The following is a 20661-nucleotide window of genomic DNA, read 5'->3' as shown; positions in this document are numbered from 1 at the left end:
AAACATAAACACTGCACAGTCTATAGTGTAGCTGATTATTTCCTTTTTACTTTTTTAAATATCTTTCCATCACAGATCTCGCAAATCATTGTTTATATCACAGATCTCTCACAGATCTCACAAATCATCACAGATCTCGCAAATAGTTACATATAATGTCAAATAATCTCTCACAGAACTATCAAATCAACCCAGATCATATATATAAGAGCTCAGAAAGCTGTAACTGGACACAATGCCTTTGTAACAAATGACGGATGTTAATAATTTGTTGTATTTGACCACTTAATTGCTGTTTATTTCCCAATTAATTGCTTATTTATTTATTAATTATTAATATAATTATTATTTATTAATACAAAAAAACTCAAAAGAGCTTTATCCTGGTCAGGGTTGCAACAGGTGCAGTTCCACCAGTAAACAGTGGATGCATGGCAGGAATACCCTGGATAGGGAGTGCACATGTTTGATTTGGCACTGCTTTTACTCTGATGCCCTTCCTGACACACCCCTCCTGTTTATCCAGGCTTTGGACCGACACTAAGGGTGCACTGGTATGTGCCCCCCTCTCAATGATTAGGTTCATGTAATGGCCTGGGATTCAAACCCTCTGAACTCAGGCACCATACAGGCTCACCAGATTTCTACATAAAACCATAACAGATATTAAGGAACACACTAGATGAAGTCTAGCCTAAATAAGGTCAACCACTCGTGCAGGCACTCTGACCAGTTAGCTCGATACGTTGAGCAGTGACAGTAGCAATGTTTATTCGAGCGCAGTGCCACCCTGGTGCAAAGAGAGAAGTTTAAATGTACCTGGTTCCTGGTGGAAGAGTATTCAGGGTTGACTGGAAGAAAGGGAACCACTGTGGTTTCAGTGACAAGGGTGCTGTGGTTCTGAGTTGTGAGCCAGACTGCAACCACACAGATAGTTTAGATTTAGTTTAGATTATCATAAACTATAAGAGCTGTATAAACCTAACAAACATGTTTTTATTCTAATAGACAAAAACATTGAAATAAATATATTATAATAAACATTTAAAAAATAAGACAGTGATAATAACAACAGTGAGAGTATAAAGCTGACTAAACAAACCTGCATCTGTTTCTCTCCTGTCCACTTCATCATAGACATCCATAGCTAACTCCTCAAACTGATGATTGCTAAGCTGGAATCAAGAACAAGAAGACATTATGTGTATAATGAAAAGATCTGGGCTATATTTATAGATTTTTAATAATACTTTTTTGCCTACATTACATGACAGACCGCTGCACCACCTGAGCACTCTGCTTTATTACATTAGCCCACCACTGATAAGATCTGGGTTGAATTCCCAATGCTGTTTTCAGCCAGCAGGACATCTTTTTCTACACAGACATGATTTAATTGTTCTCGAAAGTCATACTACTAGAGTTTCTAATATAGCCACAAAAGCATTAGTGAGACCAGAAATCAAATTGTTTTTTGTTTTTTTTAATTCATTCCTATGATAAGAAGAAAAAAAAATTCTACCGCAGCAAACACTGCCAAAACAAAAAACAAAAAACAAAAAAACTGCCTCAGATCCTTATTTCTTCTACAGCAACCTCCACCCTGCTAGCCCAACTCCTGGTATTTAACTCGGATCACTCAGTCAAACCAGACAAAATCTGCTCCCGAGTCCAATAGTAATGGGATTTACACCACTCAAGCAGACACTAAATAGGATGATCTTAAAACTTAGCAGCTGCTCAACCATGTAAACTTTAAAGGAGAAGTTAAATAAACGATTCTAGTGGTGACTTGCTTTTGGAAGCGGTTTGGAAGCAAGGATGGACAACTTGTATATGCTTCATCATTCAGTGGTAAGATTGCATGGCCATGTTTTAAAGATGGTCTGAGATGTTTCCCCTTTACAAAACAGTTGACGAAGTAAAGCCTGGCAGGGAAAAAAAATGAAAGGCTGACGTGTTGGAAAGGTGGCGGGGTCACGGTAGGTTTAATTTCCCCAGAATCATATGACACAAATGCAGTAGTACACTACACAGGTTGCCAATATATCACAATGCTGCCCCCCCTACCCCCAGACAAAGCCAATCCTGTCTGTATTCAAACACCCGACCGGCTGATAGCACCACTGGGGAACCCTTTAACCCTGGATCCCAGAGGTAGGGGGCTAGCTGCACCACCAGAGCACTTTCTCGGTAGAATATATGACTGGATTTTATCACTACGGCTAAAACGCCCAAACACTTCCTGATAAGAAGAGGGTATGCATATATTTTTGGCAGGACGCATGGAAATAGAGAAATACACTAAATATCAGCTTACTGATTGGAGCTTTTTCTTTGCAGCTTTAGCCAGCTCGGTCAAATCCAGAGTGCTGTATTGAAACACAGACAGGGAAAAACATTTGAATATACAACTGTATTCAATAACATGGAAATGTCTCAAACATGGAAATGTATTATCAATTTTATACTTACACATTCCTTATCCATTTACAGTGAGCAATAAGAAAAACAACATCCAAGTTACATTTATGCATTGTTAAACTGTGTCAGTGTTAAATAGAGATGAGCATGGTTATTTAAACATTAGACATCACCTATAGACTTCTCTCAAATAAGAAATTATGTCTTAAATGGGTGAGAATAAAGTCTTATTAGTGCAGGAACAAACTCGGTTTTAAATGTTCTTAGCCAAGGACATCAGCTGTATAATGTGTCAGTCCACCGAGAGCTTTTGAGGTGAAATCTTAGCTTTGCTACTGAAGCAAAACACAACTGTCTTTGTCAGAGTGGAGGTAATCGCTGCTGCAATTGCAGCCTCTGCTAGCTGGTTAAGGCGTCTGCAAAAGAGATGGTTGATTCACAAATAGAATGGAATAGAATAAAATAGAATGGAATGCCTTTGTCTGTCAGACAAAATGTATAAAGCCCCTGGAGCCATGAGGGTTAGGGACCTTGCTCAAGGGCAGTAGTGTGGCTGCTTAGCAAAGCTGGGATTTGAACCTACAATCTTTTAAATTCTAGCCAAGAGCTCTACCCACCCACTAACCTACCACTATCATAGTGGGTTACTGCAATGGTTACTGCAAGAGCTCTACCCACCCACTAACCTACCACTGTCCTAGTGGGTTACTGCAAGAGCTCTACGCACCCACTTACCTACCACTGTCCTAGTGAGTTACCGCAATGGTTACTGCAAGAGCTCTACCCACCCACTTACCTACCACTGTCCTAGTGGGTTACTGCAAGAGCTCTACCCACCCACTTACCTACCACTGTCCTAGTGGGTTACTGCAAGAGCTCTACCCACCCACTTACCTACCACTGTCCTAGTGAGTTACCGCAATGGTTACTGCAAGAGCTCTACCCACCCACTAACCTACCACTGTCCTAGTGGGTTACTGCAATGGTTACTGCAAGAGCTATACCCACCCACTTACCTACCACTGTCCTAGTGGGTTACTGCAATGGTTACTGCAAGAGCTATACCCACCCACTAACCTACCACTGTCCTAGTGAGTTACCGCAATGGTTACTGCAAGAGCTCTACCCACCCACTAACCTACCACTGTCCTAGTGGGTTACTGCAATGGTTACTGCAAGAGCTCTACCCACCCACTAACCTACCACTGTCCTAGTGGGTTACTGCAATGGTTACTGCAAGAGCTCTACCCACCCACTAACCTACCACTATCCTAGTGAGTTACCGCAATGGTTACTGCAAGAGCTCTACCCACCCACTTACCTACCACTGTCCTAGTGGGTTACTGTAATGGTTACTGCAAGAGCTCTACCCACCCACTGACCTAACACTATCCTAGTGAGTTACTGCAATGGTTACTGCAAGAGCTCTACCCACCCACTAACCTACCACTGTCCTAGTGGGTTACTGTAATGGTTACTGCAAGAGCTCTACCCACCCACTAACCTACCACTATCCTAGTGAGTTACCGCAATGGTTACTGCAAGAGCTCTACCCACCCACTAACCTACCACTATCCTAGTGAGTTACCGCAATGGTTACTGCAAGAGCTCTACCCACCCACTTACCTACCACTGTCCTAGTGGGTTACTGTAATGGTTACTGCAAGAGCTCTACCCACCCACTAACCTACCACTATCCTAGTGAGTTACCGCAATGGTTACTGCAAGAGCTCTACCCACCCACTGACCTAACACTATCCTAGTGAGTTACCGCAATGGTTATTGCAAGAGCTCTACCCACCCACTAACCTACCACTGTCCTAGTGGGTTACTGTAATTTTGGCTTCTGCTGGCAGGTGCCATATGTGGAGAGTGAAAAGAAGCAGTCGGCGAATGCTTGTCGGAGGGGGCACGTGATGGTCTGTGTGCCTTCCCGGTCAGTAGCGGCAGATGAAGTTAGAATTAGGGAATTGGATACAACTAGATTGGGAGGAAAGATAAGCCTTATGTGCTAATCACACCTAGTTCAGGAGAGGCTTGAAGCAACAGTGAGCAAATCCCAAATGTCTTCCTGCATCTGGCGACATCTGGTAGGATTGAGCCTGACCAAAGCGTTAGACTAGGAATGTTAATGAATAACCAAATAATGGTTAAAAACATTGTGCTTATTCATTTCCAACAGCTGAATGGTATTTAAATGAGGGGTGAAGCTGATTTTGCCTTTCATTTTTTGTTATGCTTGTTGTCATTTGAAATTCCCTTTTGTGAGATTGTGCTGCGATAGTAATTAAGTACTATGGTGGGGGGACGCTGAAAAATAAATAGATAAATAAGTTGCCCACCCCCAGTCTGAAACTTACCTGTCTGCTATCTGTGGAATAATGAAATCATGTCCATTTTTATGATCTGAAAGCAAACAAAATGGTACTGTCATGTTTAAACACAGACACACACACACATAACCATTTAGCTGTAAATTTACGTGACCTGTATAATGTTCATATCTTCTGTTTGAATGCATAAATGAATAACAAATGAAGTCACAATATTCACACTTCCTGCCCTCCCACATCCTCACAGCTTGAAATGTATTTTCTGATGCAGTATGATTCATTGGTTTTAAACCACACATACACAGGTCACATCTAACAGGAAATTAAACAGCAAGCTTCTAATAATATTTTGTTTTGTGTTTGCTTTCAGTGGTGTAGAGCAAATTTAGATGATGCTGGTAAAAGGCCAGATTCACAATAAACCAAGTGCAAGACCTGTCTGATATCATCTAATATATGTAGGTACAAGCCGAGCAATAAAAAAACAATAATTTTAGACTGCAGGGGTGTAATTACCTGGTTTTCTTCCACATAAGTAGAACGCTAATCTGTCTGTTAGTTCATACTGGATCTCCACCAGCCTGTCAGCCAGGTCCTGATGCCCTGCTTGTCTAAAGGAAATAAGTAAGCAGTATTAATACCAGTGAACAAGTCATTTTATGCCAGCTAAAATAATCGACATGCTATAAAGTACACTGATCAGCCATAACATTAAAACCACCTTCTTGTTTCTACACTCATTGTTAATTTTATCAGCTCCACTTACCATATAGAAGCACTTTGTAGTTGTGCAATTACTGACTGTAGTTCATCTGTTTCTCTGCATACTGTGTTAGCCCCCTTTCATGCTGTTCTTCAATGGTCAGAACCCCCACAGGACCACTAAAGAGTAGGTATTATTTGAGTGGTGGATATTTCTTAGCACTGCAGTGACACTGACATGGTGGTGGTGTGTTAGTGTGTGTTGTGCTGGTATGAGTGGATCAGACACAGCAGTTCTGATGGAGTTTTTAAAACACCTCAGTGTCACTGCTGGACTGAGAATAGTCCACCAACCAAAAATATATCCAGCCAACAGCGCCCCATGGGCAGTGTCCTGTGACCACTGATGAAGGTGTAGAAGATGACCAACTCAAACAGCAGCAATAGATGAGCGATCGTCTCTGACTTTACATCTACAAGGTGGACCAACTAGGTTGGAGTGTCTAATAGAGTGGACAGTGAGAGGACATGGTATTTAAAAACTCCAGCAGCTCTGATGTGTCTGATCCACTCATACCAGCACAACACACACTAACACACCACCACCATGACAGTGTCACTGCAGTGCTGAGAATGACCCACCACCTAAATAATACCTGCTCTGTGGGGGTCCTGACCATTGACGAACAGGGTGAAAGCAGGCTAAAAACGTATGCAGAGATGGACTACAGTCAGTAATTGTAGGACTACAAAGTGCTTCTATATGGTAAGTGGAGCTGATAAAATGGACAGTGAGTGTAGAAACAAGGAGGTGGTTTTAATGTTATGGCTGAACAGTGTATATCGAAATGACATAAATAAAACAAATTATTTTAAGAACAAAAGACTGATGTGCCATTTCAACTCAGTCATATCCAATATGAAAAGGCTGAAAAGGTCATCAAAAACATGAAAGCCATTGCTCAGGCAGAGTAGCAGTATAACAGGCTATCCCACAACTGCTGAAATCTCAAGCTCTTAAGTTGGAACCTCAGCTCTGCAATCGGCCGGATGGACGCCTACACAGACATGATTAGCCTGGTCAATAGCGCCTGCACAGAGACAGGGATTAACAGAACTATGCGATACTGATCCCTGTGTAAACCTGCCTCGGGCAAAAGAAGCCATCGGCTACTATACATGTGTCAGACAGGGCATGTGTAAGGACTGGCCCTACTCTGTCAAGATAGGGATAGATACAACTAGATTGGAAGAAAAGGGAAAAAGGCAAAAATAGAAACATATAAGCTACTCAATGTGCACTTGATTGGCTGGCCTGCACTGTAGCCTTGTACACATTTTAATTTCAGTGGCACATTTAGGAATGACTAGCTGCTATAAAATAAATAAGGTAAAAAATATAATGCAAACTGAGACTGAAATCCCACTTGTTTCTACAAGCAATCAATCAAAACTACCAGATTATATTATAAGGGCTACAACTATATACAACTTCACCTTGCATGATCAATAGGTGTGTTCCCACTGCTGTCCGGGGCACCAGGATCTGCACCGTACACGGTGAGCAGCTCTGCCTGGAGCAGCTGACCGGCTTTAGCTGCGACATGTAATGGAGTGTTTCCTTTCTCCTACAGAAAACAGACGGTAATTACTTTAAAGGTCATGAGAATAATTGTAACATTACCTAAACTCAAATACAAAAGGGCTGACTGCACATAAAAGGTGACATTACAGCAAAACCATGAAACCATCAGTGCAAGAAATATAATGTGACCGCCTGTAGTCGCTCCGCATACTTGACATTCACAGGAAGTGGCAACACATTGTTGTGCACTTTATAAATATAGTGTATTGCCAAACCACAAAATATGATACTGCTGCATTAGATTAAACACAACTAAACATACAACCCTAGTTTTTTAAAGCATAAAGAAGAGATATTTACATTTAAATTTTTTGCATTTAGTAGACTTTTATCCAAAGTGACTTACAGTACTGTGACAGTACACTGTCTAAGCAATTATAAGTTAAGGGTCTGGCTCGAAGGCCCAACAGTGGCAACCTGGCATTACTTGTCCAGTACCTTAATCCTTAGGCTACACCTGCCCTATATGGGTTATTTTAACTAAACGTATTAATTTTTGCTATATGTTATGCCTGCAACACCTTTTATTAAAGTTGTGGAGTAAAAATATGTGGAGTTATAACTGTTTTGGGAAGCTTTCAGCTGTGCTATCAAACAGACACAACTGGCTGAGCTTGATGGGGGAAGATGGACTGAGGTCCTCGTTGTTGTTGGTTTATTTTATTAGGATTTTAGCCGTGTTTATACACTTTGATTACATTCATGACAGGACAGGTAATTACTGGTTACACAAGATTAATCAGTTCAAGTTTATAGTCAAACACATCCATGGACAATAGACAAATCTCCAGTACACCTCACTTGCATGTCTCTGGGCTGTGGGAGAAAACTGGAGCTCCGGGAACAGAAAGGACCCTGACCACTCCATCGGGGAATCAAACCCAGGACTTTCTTGCTGTGGGGTGACAGTGCAACCTCTGCTGGCTGGCTGTGGTACCCGTTTCTCAGTACATGATAATGGTTCTGATTTATATTTGAATGGTGGAGAACAAACAAGAAAACACAGTTAGCAAAGGTGTATAATTGTGAAATCTACCATGATTTTTTTATTTAATTTAATTTTCATGTTTTACCACCGCTTTATCCTGGTCTGGGTCGAGGTGGGTCAGATTTCCCCAAAATCACTGGGCACAATGCATTAATGCACCGGACAGGATGTCAGGGTACTATGTAACTGCATGTCTGTATGTAGGTGCCTGATCGGTTGATTAAATCACTAGGAATTTAAATCTTGGAACCCATTGGAAGTGGTTAGCATAATCTAGTGCTGTGCCACTTGAGTCACTCAGGAGCCAGTATTACAAACTTCTACAAGTTTATTGCACTGTCCCACCTGAAAAGAAAAAAAAGTGGCACCAATTTCTCACACACATTTCATTGGATACACTGATTTAAAACTGTTCAAGTTGTTCCGTTCCTTCCTGGTCTGCCGGCCAAACAGGCAGAATGATTTATTTGTTACCACAGTATTAAATCACAACCTTGTTTTGTTAAAACTAGAATGTTAGGAAGCTATTAGGGATAAAATGGAACTTACTGGATGGAAGAAGTTTGCCTGCGCTCCCAAAGACAACAGCCTCAAACATGTCTCTAAATTACCGGTCCGCACACTCGAGTGGAGTTGCTGAAAAAGATATGCGTTTTTAATATATTTTAAATTGTGGTTTAGAAGTTTCATATGCATTAACTCAGTGGGCTAAAAAAAACTTTCTATTAGTGAAAAATTAACTATAATTTAGTTTCTTACCTTGCTCAGATCTTTTGCAGTCACACTATCATCCTCGCGACATGGCATTCGGTGAACAAAGGCCAACATTTGATATTTGGCCTTAATGAATTCTGTTTTGTTGGGGCTAAACAAAAACAAAGATTTAAAGTTAGAATCAAAGTTAGAATCAAAGAAAAATGACTCCTTATTACATTTACATTTCTGCATTTAGTGGACGCTTTTATCCAAAGCGACTTACAGTAATGTGGCAGTATACAGTTTAAGCAATCGAGGGATAAGGGCCTTGCTCAAGAGCCCAACAGTGGCAACCTGGCAGTGGTGGGGCTTGAACCAGTGACCTTTTGATTACTAGCCCAGTAGCCCAGTACCTTTTACCGCTAGGCTACAACTGCCCTCTTCACACACACCAAAAAAGGTGCAGTAAAGAGTGAGTAACCATTCCCATGGTGTGGTAGATCTATAGCGCTTAACAAATTAAGGAAAATTGTCTTAGTTCTGCATAACAAACAATTCTAGACCAGTAGAAGAAAAAGTACCTGGGCTGGACATGTCACTAGCTTAAGACTAGCAGTTATTGAAAAAAATTTACTCAGTAACAGTGTGGTAAACATTTCCTTATTTCTTCAATCAACCATAAAAAAACTTTCACTTTAAAAAACCTTTCCTATCAGTTTATGGCCAAAATCATGTAGAAACCTGACCATGAAGTTGTTGGCCATTACCCTAGACAGTTATACGTTGTGGGAACTTATGCTTATGTTGTGCTTATTCAATTAAGTTAGTCAGTGCCATGTTTTGTATGCAAGTTTGCAGCTCAGTAGCACAGCCAGCAGAAAGTGGTTTTGCCACGTATTATGTAAAAAGCTTAACGACTTCGATAAGCGGCAATATGCACCCAGCCTCGCAGTGAACTAAGCGCAAAATGTGACTGCAGCCTTAGGTAGAACAATAGAATGCCTTTATTTGTCATATATATCTATCTATCTATCTATCTCTATATACAGTGTATCACAAAAGTGAGTACACCCCTCACATTTCTGCAAATATTTCATTATATCTTTTCATGGGACAACACTATAGACATGAAACTTGGATATAACTTAGAGTAGTCAGTGTACAACTTGTATAGCAGTGTAGATTTACTGTCTTCTGAAAATAACTCAACACACAGCCATTAATGTCTAAATGGCTGGCAACATAAGTGAGTACACCCCACAGTGAACATGTCCAAATTGTGCCCAAAGTGTCAATATTTTGTGTGAGCACCATTATTATCCAGCACTGCCTTAACCCTCCTGGGCATGGAATTCACCAGAGCTGCACAGGTTGCTACTGGAATCCTCTTCCACTCCTCCATGATGACATCACGGAGCTGGTGGATGTTAGACACCTTGAACTCCTCCACCTTCCACTTGAGGATGCGCCACAGGTGCTCAATTGGGTTTAGTCCATCACCTTTACCTTCAGCTTCCTCAGCAAGGCAGTTGTCATCTTGGAGGTTGTGTTTGGGGTCGTTATCCTGTTAGAAAACTGCCATGAGGCCCAGTTTTCTAAGGGAGGGGATCATGCTCTGTTTCAGAATGTCACAGTACATGTTGGAATTCATGTTTCCCTCAATGAACTGCAGCTCCCCAGTGCCAGCAGCACTCATGCAGCCCAAGACCATGATGCTACCACCACCATGCTTGACTGTAGGCAAGATACAGTTGTCTTGGTACTTCTCACCTGGGCGCCGCCACACATGCTGGACACCATCTGAGCCAAACAAGTTTATCTTGGTCTCGTCAGACCACAGGGCATTCCAGTAATCCATGTGCATCTTCATTGGTACTAGATAAAGGGGTACCTCAAGGGTCAGTCCTGGGGCCCCTGCTTTTTACTATTTACATAAATAGTCTCTGTGATAATGTGCCAAATGCAAGATTTCATTATTATGCTGATGATACTGTTATTTATTGTTCAGCTAAAACTCAAAATCAGGCTGTAAGTATTCTGCAGGAAAATTTTGAAATTATACAACAGAGACTTTTTAATTTGAAATTGGTCTTAAATGCTGATAAAACAAAAGTAATGGTGTTTACAAAGTCAAATAAGATGCCACTAAATCTTCCATCAATAATCACCTTGTCGGGGAGTGTGGTTGAAACTGTATCCACATATAAATATTTGGGTTTAGTGTTAGACAGTTCTTTGACTTTTAAGGCTCATATTACTCAGCTCACAAAGAAATTAAAGGTTAAATTAGGCTTTTATTTTAGAAATAAATCATGTTTATCCTTTCAAGCAAAGAAAAAGCTTGTCTGTGCCACTTTTTTACCAGAAATTGATTATGGAGATGTTATTTATATGTATGCACCCATATCTTATCTACGTTCACTTGACACTGTTTATCATAGTGCACTGCGATTCATTACAAAGTGTTTGTTTTCTACGCATCATTGTGTTCTTTATGAAAAAGCAGCTCTGTCCTCATTAACCACACGAAGATTAACTCATTGGTACATTTTAATTTATAAGTCTATTTTAGGTTTATTACCTTCATATTTATGCAATTTTATAAATCGTAAAGAACCTGGAAATTATTGTCTGCGCTCTTGCACCTTGTATCTTCTTAAGGTCCCCTTGGCACGTACGAAATTAGGGAAACAGGCTTTTAATCATGCTGCACCATCAGACTGGAATACACTGCAGAATGTTTTAAAATTGCAGGATTTGGTGAATTTAAGTTATTTTAAAAACATGTTGTTGAATATGGACATAGGTAAAACGGTTTGTAATTGTTTTAAATGAGCATTGTATTGTCTATATTATGTATTCATGTTTGTCGTATGTTGTTTGTGTAAGTGTAACTATGTACTATGTTGCTGCTTATCTTGGCCAGGACTCTCCTGCAAATGAGATTGTAAATCTCAGTGAGATTAATTTCCTGGTTAAATAAAATAAAATAAATAAAATAAAATGTTCTTGGACTGCTTGTTTTCAGCAAACTGTTTGCGGGCTTTCTTGTGCGTCAGCTTCCTTCTGGGATGACGACCATGCAGACCGAGTTGATGCAGTGTGCGGCGTATGGTCTGAGCACTGACAGGCTGACCTCCCACGTCTTCAACCTCTGCAGCAATGCTGGCAGCACTCATGTGTCTATTTTTTAAAGCCAACCTCTGGATATGACGCCGAACACGTGGACTCAACTCCTTTGGTCGACCCTGGCGAAGCCTGTTCCGAGTGGAACCTGTCCTGGAAAACCGCTGTATGACCTTGGCCACCATGCTGTAGCTCAGTTTCAGGGTGTTAGCAATCTTCTTATAGCCCAGGCCATCTTTGTGGAGAGCAACAATTCTATTTCTCACATCCTCAGAGAGTTCTTTGCCATGAGGTGCCATGTTGAATATCCAGTGGCCAGTATGAGAGAATTGTACCCAAAACACCAAATTTAACAGCCCTGCTCCCCATTTACACCTGGGACCTTGACACATGACACCAGGGAGGGACAACGACACATTTGGGCACAATTTGGACATGTTCACTGTGGGGTGTACTCACTTATGTTGCCAGCTATTTAGACATTAATGGCTGTGTGTTGAGTTATTTTCAGAAGACAGTAAATCTACACTGCTATACAAGCTGTACACTGACTACTCTAAGTTATATCCAAGTTTCATGTCTATAGTGTTGTCCCATGAAAAGATATAATGAAATATTTGCAGAAATGTGAGGGGTGTACTCACTTTTGTGATACACTGTACATATACACATGTACAGTACAATGAAATTCTTTGTTCACGTATCCTAGCTTGTTTGGAAGCTGGGGTCAGAGCGCAGCGTCAGCCATCGTATGGCGCCCCTGGAGGCCTTGCTCAAGGGCCCAACAGTGGCTGCATGGCAAAGCTGGGATTTGAACTCTCGACCTTTCAGCTGATAGCCCAAAGCCCTACCCACTATGCTACCACTGTCCCTAGATATCATACTACATAATACTAATACATAATGTCCATTAGGTATCATACTACATAAGTCTTCCAGTTTAAAAACAGAATTGGACAAGAAAGCTAAACGTTATTTGAATGGTAATAAAAAAGCACTTTCTGTGCTACTTTCCAAAATAATTTAAAAGGAGATCAGGTCACTTTAAGCCTGTCATTTAAAGCAAGTATATGAATACATGGAAATGTGTTTAGAAATAAACAGGCTTGCTGAATGTGTATCTTGGCTGATTGAATACTTTTGGGGTGAAGAAAAAATGTATGTTCATTTTTTATTTTTCAAAACCATTTAGAACCAACAACCAGCTAAGCTTGGTTATGACGGTTATGACATCATGACTGGATTATTAGCACTACAGGAAGTATGCTTGTTCTACCCACTGGAAGCATGGGTGTTTAAAAACAATGCTTTAAAGAAACTGGATTTTTAAGCTCTCAATGTCTGTAATCTTTCGTTTTACATTCGTTCAGTTTTTTTTACCATTGTACTTACTACTAATGTGTTTTAACTGTAGAACATTTGAAGTAAAGATATATTTTACAGTGATTGTGCTTTGATGAGCAGGATTTTTTTGTATGCTTAGTTTTTGTGTTGTTTCAATGCATACTGTTCTCTGTGTAAATGCTGTTCAATGTTTTGGCTTTTCTGTTACATTTATAATTAGTCTGAGAGCATTTTTGAAATCTGGCATGACACACCAGTCCCAATTACTCAAAATATACTTGTTATTATTATTGTTATTATTTATTTGGATTTTAACGTCATGTTTTACACTTTTTGGTTACATTCATGACAGGACAGGTTACTGGTTACACAAGATTCATCAGTTTACAAGTTTAATGTCAAACACAGTCATGGACAATTTTGAATCTCCAATTCACCTCACTTGCATGTCTTAGGACTGTGGGAGAAAACCGGAGCATCCGGAGGAAACCCACACAGACACGGGGGGAACATGCAAACTCCACACAGAAAGGACCCGGACCGTCCCACCTGAAGATCAAACCCAGGACCTTCTTGTTGTGAGGTGACAGTGCTACTCACTAAGCCACCGTGCCGCCCAAGTATATACTTGTAAATACTCATAAATTTCTGATTGTGCATCATCAAACAAAATGTACTGACATGGAGATTCATGGGGTTTGCATTGGCTCTGTAGCTTTTTCATTTAAATGTTGCTAATTAATTCAGTACATGAACAGTTTCATGAACTAGTTTCGTCACTTAAGATCTTTTTAGTAAAGTACAAATAAAGCACACAGTCAAAAGACATTGTAAAAATATCAAGCACAGGAAGTAAATTCAGTAAAACAATCAGTGGTTAAATACTAGCTTCCCCTCACTGTGGGTGCATGTGTAAAAGTTATATGACATCAATTCTGATGTCCTTAGTCTTAACTATGGGTTCTAAAGTGTTCTAATAATTTTATCAGCACTTACTGCACTCTGTCCTGTGGATTAGCTTTGCGTTTTCCACTCATAATAGAGGAAGGGTCAAGAAGACTGTGTTCCCAAATTGAATTTGCTCCATTATTGTATAAAGTCTGGATCATCTGTGGATAAAAAACATCACATTACAGCTAGTATTATTTATATAGAGCTTCATATAGGTGCTTAAATTTGATCATTAACATTTTAATAATTTATGTCGTATCAAAACTGTACTTTTACAGTAACACAGTTTAAACAAACACTTGTATGCCAGCTGTATTAGGAAGCTACAATAAAGCGGCATGAAAAAAAAACCAAAAGCAACTTGTGCTGTTTTTGGTTTGAGGAACTGCAACACAATGCTTCGTTTCCTGACACAGACCGCAGTATGCAGAGGGAAGCACCTTGCAAAACATTTAAATAACACTGACACAACAAACACACATTCTTTACCTGTAATTGGAATGGTGGCCATGCCGTGTGAGTCAGATGGCGAACCTGTGAACTGTGGCGACCCAGACCTCTATGGATGCTGCAGCACTGGTCACAAATTAGAACACCCCTATTGATCGAAGCCCATCGAGGCTCTGTTAAGGAAACACACACACACATTTATAGGTCAGACTCCTTAAACTTACACTAATGATTCAAAACATAGCACCCCAAACGTGCATTGCAATGCCCATTCTGTAACAGTTGTGCATGCCAGTTAGTGATCTATTAAATGTTGGACTGATGGTAGTACACATATTGAATGTAACAGATATGGACAGCATAAACACCTGAGTTATTGATTATTGTTAATTGTTGTGAAGTCGAATCTGACTTCTGGTGACCATATTGATATGTTTCTCTTAAACATCCTGTTGTCTGTTTGGTTCTTCAGACTTCTCAATGACTCATTCATTGTTCCACTAAAGTGCCCTAGTCCTGTCCAGTTTAGTTTGCTAGAGGATACATTGCAACAATACAATGTGTTGACAATACATTCCCACCTTCAAAAATTGCAAAAGTTTACTCACTCACTATCTTTACTGCTTATCCAATTAGGGGTGCGGGAAGGGGGGGTGCTGGAGCCTATCCCTGCTTTTCAATGGGCGCAAGGCACACAGTAACACCCTGGACGGGGCGCCAGTCCATCGCAGTGCAAAAGTTTAATTCATACTAATTTTTATTTTGTTTTCGCAGCTTTGAAGTCTCTTTTTGACTTGTCAAAATTACCAGCTAGACTTCCAAGAGGCTTTGACCTAGACGTGACATACATGCAAGCTGTAATTAGATGACTGGGTTGAAGTAACAGCAAGGTTGCCTGCCTGAGCACCCACTGACCGTGCTCCCAAAAGCCACAAACAGGTTGATGTGTGGCCAAGACTCAGTGATGCCAAGGGGTATGAATGCTTTGCCATCTGGTACGGACCAACAGAAGAGTTGCTGTGGTTCAAATTGCACACAATTTAAATGGTAATGACATAAGGATATCTTTTGTGTATAGGGCTGTGCAGTCGAGGTGCCCATGCTGTCCACTATCAAAACACCTACAATGGACATCAAACCAACTGAAAAAGTCGACTGGACTGGATATTTCTGTTTTGTGGTTGGCCAGACATTCATGAGGCCGTGGCACAATACAAAGAAATCATACAATCATGGACAGATTGATGTCCTTTCCAGACTGTGTTACTGCACTGACTCACGAAAGCCGGGCCCACCGCGATACTGACCAGGATCAGGCGGTGATAAAGCATGAAAACGAAAAATCATATTGGTAAATGTCCAAACAGCGTCAATTTGTGACTGTTTGTCCCCTGAGTAGGGCCCTTAACTCTCAACTGCAAGTCACTCTGGAGAACAGCGTCTGTTTAACACTATAAATGTAAATGACAGATCCAAGCTTTCTCACAATAGCTAATGAACCACCGTGATAAATAAAACCCACCTGTTTTTAGACAAATCCCGCCTCTCACACTAAAATTGGTTAGTAGTTTCTGTTTGCTGCACTATGATTGGCTAATACATTATATTCCACAAGATTGACATTAAAAAAGCCAATCCGGCAATAGGGGCGGGATTAGTACGAAAACAGCTGGAGAAAATATACAGTACTTGCACCTAGTACCGTCGTTACAAGTACAATTACAGGTCAAAATACAAAACATTCGACGAACGCTAACGTTTCAAATCTTTTTTTATTTATGTCTGAAAATATTACCACATCTTCAGTTGTTGTAGCGCTATTTCAGACGCTTTGCTAGATAGCTAGCACGTTAGCTTAGGTTGTCAGGAACATCAAGAAAAAAAGGCAACTTAAATTTACAACAACAAAAACTTTTTTCAAGTGAATAACTTTAAGTCTTTATGTAGTATTTAAGGCACCCAAATAATCCTTCAACGACCAGCTTGTATGTGTACCGTTAACTGCATCTATTTAACTAAGCAGCTTTAAATCACAACCGTCCTTATTACCGGAGTTTAAGCAGTACATACTACCGCACTAAGTAGTATGTCAGAATAGCACGCTACTTAATGACATGTACTATTTATACACACTGTTTAGTACGGTAGTATGCACACACTGTATGGTAAATATGGTAGTGTGGATTGCGTTGACTCACCAAGAGCGCTGCAGTCAGCGCAGATTTCCCTGTTGCGAGGCCTCATTGACATCCTTTTACTGCACAAATTTTTTCAAGTGTTCGTGTTCTTTGACATTCGTGAGCTAGAACACTTATATAACAAACAAATAATCGGTATATAATCCACCGTGCGTGATGAAATGAGTATTAAAGGAGCACAGTTCCGCCGTTGTTCTCAGCTCCTCCACTTCAGCCTGTTTTTTTTCCTACTTCCTGAATGGGGAGGTGACAGAAGAAGGAGGAGCGACTGTTAAACAACTGTAGCTTCACATACTGGTGGGCAAGCTGCTTCATTCTGGTATGTATTAATAACATTTTAGTAAAATTTCAAATAAAACTCAAAATTTAGTCAAATTTGTAACATGACATATGATTTCATAATGCATATTTTCAAGTGTAAAAAGAATTACTTGTCCACATGCATAATCTATATCTTACCACTGCTGTATCCTGTTCAGGGTCACGGTGGGTTTGGCTTCTCTAAAATCACTGGGTGCTATGTAGTAACCCACCCTGGACAGGACATCATTCCATCAAGGGTCCTTGACATCCCTTCCTCAGACACAGCCAGTCATGTTTGACTGGACTATAGCATCTCTGGGGATCGAAAACTGAAAAATATATAAAAATGCATATTTAATATTTAAATAAATATATTCATAAAATAAATCTATGGGTGTCTATGGAAATATAAGTGATTAAAGGTTGCTTTGTGATTAATTGGAGCCCTATCCATGTTGAACAACCATCTTATTCCCTTAGTTTTCAGGTGACACCAGTCCCACCGCGACCCTAACCAGAATTAAGTGTTTAACTGATTGATATAAATTCACAAAGCAAGGTTAAATTAGGCTCTGTCTGGCTCCCAGTCATGGATCACTATGGAAGTATTAGGACTCCGTTGTGCCACTTTGAAGAAGACTCACGGAGGTCTTTTATGTATTATTGATATTTTAGTAAAAGTTCAAATAAAACTAACATGATATATGATTTTTGTATATTTTCATGTGTAAAAAGAATGTAAAAAATTAAATATTAAAATTACTTGTCCACATGCATATTTTATATTTAACTAAATATTTTCATAAAATAAATGTATGGGTGTCTATGGAAATATTTATTTATTGTACAACATGGATAGGGCTCCAACTCATTACATAGCAACTTTTAATCACTTGTTTACATCTAGGAGCACAGGGTTTAAGTTGCTCCTAGATGTAAACAAGTGATTAAAAGTTGCTATGTAATGAATTGGAGCCCCATCCATGTTGAACACCCGTCTTATTCCCTTAGTTTTCAGGTGACACCAGTCCCACTGTGTGCTTATATCTATATCTCACTCACTCAGTCACTTTATTTACCGCTTATCCAATCAGGGTCGCGGGGGGCTGCTGGAGCCTATCCCAGCTTTTTAATGGGCGCAAGGCACACAGTAACACCCTGGACGTGGTGCCAGTCCATCGCAGGGCAGACAAACATACACACATATACACACACCCATTCACCTACAGGTGAATTCAGAGACAGGTGTCTCCAATTAACCTGACTGCATGTTTTTGAACTGTGGGAGGAAATGCACGCAGACACGGGGAGAACATGCAAACTCCGCACAGAAAGGACCTGGAGCGTCCCGCCTGGGGATCGAACCCATGACCTTCTTGCCGTTGCTACCCACCTATCTACCGCCCTGTATCTATATCTGTGCCGCCCTGTATCTATATCTATATCTATTTGTCACGTTTAAATGTTTTAAGTCTTCTAAATAATTATAAGACAAATATAACACCAGTAAACACAAAATGCAGATTCTAAATAATTACTCAATTTATTGAACATAAACATTACTAAAAACTCATATCACCCATAAAAAAGTATTTGCCTGTACATAATAACTGGTTGTGCAGTTATCTATGATGAGTCTTTTACATCAGTGTGGAGGAAATTGCAACATTGTTTTAATTCGGCCACTTTGGAGGGTTTTCATTGGGTTAACTCAGACCTGGGCATTGTACGGCCCGCGGGCCACATCCGGCCCGCGAGACATCCCCAACCGGCCCGCATGAGGTTCGTGGCAATTAAAAATGAGATGTAAATAAATGTACATCAAACATGCAATATAACAGGATTGATTTTGACGGGAGCTCTGTGTCTTTAAAAATCCGCAAGTTTCGATTTGCGTATGCGCGCGTGTGCGCGAGTGTATCAGCTTCACTGTAATGCGAACAGAACTGAGTGTGATTGACGGTGGAGTTTTTAACAAGACACGAACTTCTGAATTGTTTATTTACTAAAGTCAGATGTAACGCTGGTTAAGGATCAGAATTTAGGCTCTAAATCGCTGTTACGGTACTAAACAGAAATACAAGCATATGAACGATGTGGAGCGTCACACCTGAAGCTTCTCTAACTAAACTGCAAAAGCAATAAAGACTGTTTTATAAAGTTTAACACGTCCAGAACTGAAGCAGTCAGGACCAGCTCTGTGATAATATAATATTATTATATTATATATATTATAAAAATAATATTAAACAATAACAAAGGACTGAAAAACAAATGAGGTAATTAGACTGAAAACAAAATAGTGTAAAGTTTAAAAACCTGCACATTTTGTTCACATTTGTTTTTGCGTTTGTTTAAATAGTAAAATAATGTTGATGTTTTTACTCTGCATACTTCTAATTTTCTAAATGTAACATCAAAACATTAACAGCTTATTAGAACTGTACAATTCACTGCTTTTCATAAAGAGTGGACAGTTGTAGCCTAGTGGTTAAGGTACTGGACTAGTAATCAGAAGGCTGCTGGTTCAAGCCCCAACACTGCCAGGTTGCTGCTGTTGGGCCCTTGAGCAAGTCCCATAACCCTTAATTGCTCAGACTGTATACTGTAACTGTATTGTAAATCGCTTTGGATAAAAGCGTCTGATAAATGCTGAAAATGTAATGTAAATGTAAATAAAAAGATAAAATGAATATTGAGCAGAATTAAGTTCACCTTATTGGTCCGGCCCTCCACAACAGTCCGAGTTTCTTAAGTGGCCCCTTGGAAAATTTAATTGCCCACCCCTGGGTTAACTGAATGATTTAAAGGTGGCATTTTGTACTTTTTTTGTAAGCTTCTTTCTTAAGGCAGATGATCTGCCCTATTAGTTTGCTGTGGCTGTAAGTAGCATTGTGTGTCATGCGGTAATCCCTCAGTAACAGCACCCCTAGTCACTCATGGGTAAAATAGAAAGTGATTTATATTAATTTGTATAAACATTTAAATTTTAGCAGTTTTATAAAGATAATTTAATTTATTTAAATATTTGTGGCATAGTGGGAGTCAGACAGGGAATGAAAACTGAACAGACAGTTGGGCAACAATTCCTCTTTTAGATCGTTAATTCCTTGTTTTGTTGACATTACGTGTTCTTCTTTTTGTAAAGTTCAAAACCTTAAGTTCAAAACCTTCAGTCAAAAGTAAACACATGGGCATGTACAGTATGCCATGCCAGTTTTTAACCTTGTTAATTAAAATACATTATTATTATTATTATTATTATTATTATTATTATTATTATTATTATTATTATTATTATTATTATTATTATTATTATTATTATTATTATTATTATTATTATTATTATTATTATTATTATTATTATTATTATTATTATTATTATTATTATTATTATCCCTATGGAGTGGCAACCTGCCCAGGGCTTTTCCAAACCTTTTGCCCAGTGAATTGCACACACCGCAACCCTGATCATGATCAAGCGGTAGTAAAACAGACAAT

At 39.6% G+C, this 20661-nt stretch overlaps 1 protein-coding gene across 4 annotated transcripts in view; it reads right to left on the bottom strand.

Annotated features, from left to right (window-relative positions):
• The window catches only part of git2b (G protein-coupled receptor kinase interacting ArfGAP 2b), a 38955-nt gene extending 21914 nt beyond the window's left edge, over nucleotides 1–17041 (bottom strand). For all 4 annotated transcript variants that reach the window (XM_063014840.1, XM_063014841.1, XM_063014842.1 and 1 more), the window contains exons 1-11: nucleotides 16858–17041; nucleotides 14699–14832; nucleotides 14255–14367; nucleotides 8852–8957; nucleotides 8642–8728; nucleotides 6957–7087; nucleotides 5274–5368; nucleotides 4785–4830; nucleotides 2321–2372; nucleotides 1103–1175; nucleotides 820–917 (exon numbers count right to left, since the gene is read on the bottom strand). In XM_063014840.1, coding sequence (XP_062870910.1) covers nucleotides 820–917; nucleotides 1103–1175; nucleotides 2321–2372; nucleotides 4785–4830; nucleotides 5274–5368; nucleotides 6957–7087; nucleotides 8642–8728; nucleotides 8852–8957; nucleotides 14255–14367; nucleotides 14699–14832; nucleotides 16858–16909 — 987 coding nt within the window. In that variant the 5' untranslated portion in view covers nucleotides 16910–17041. The remainder of the gene's footprint in view (nucleotides 1–819; nucleotides 918–1102; nucleotides 1176–2320; nucleotides 2373–4784; nucleotides 4831–5273; nucleotides 5369–6956; nucleotides 7088–8641; nucleotides 8729–8851; nucleotides 8958–14254; nucleotides 14368–14698; nucleotides 14833–16857) is intronic.
• Between the last annotated feature and the right edge of the window lie 3620 nt (nucleotides 17042–20661).

This window comes from Trichomycterus rosablanca, chromosome 18 (assembly GCF_030014385.1).
Source record: "Trichomycterus rosablanca isolate fTriRos1 chromosome 18, fTriRos1.hap1, whole genome shotgun sequence".
Taxonomy (NCBI): Eukaryota; Metazoa; Chordata; class Actinopteri; order Siluriformes; family Trichomycteridae; genus Trichomycterus; species Trichomycterus rosablanca.
This window is presented reverse-complemented; position numbering and strand designations above follow the sequence as displayed.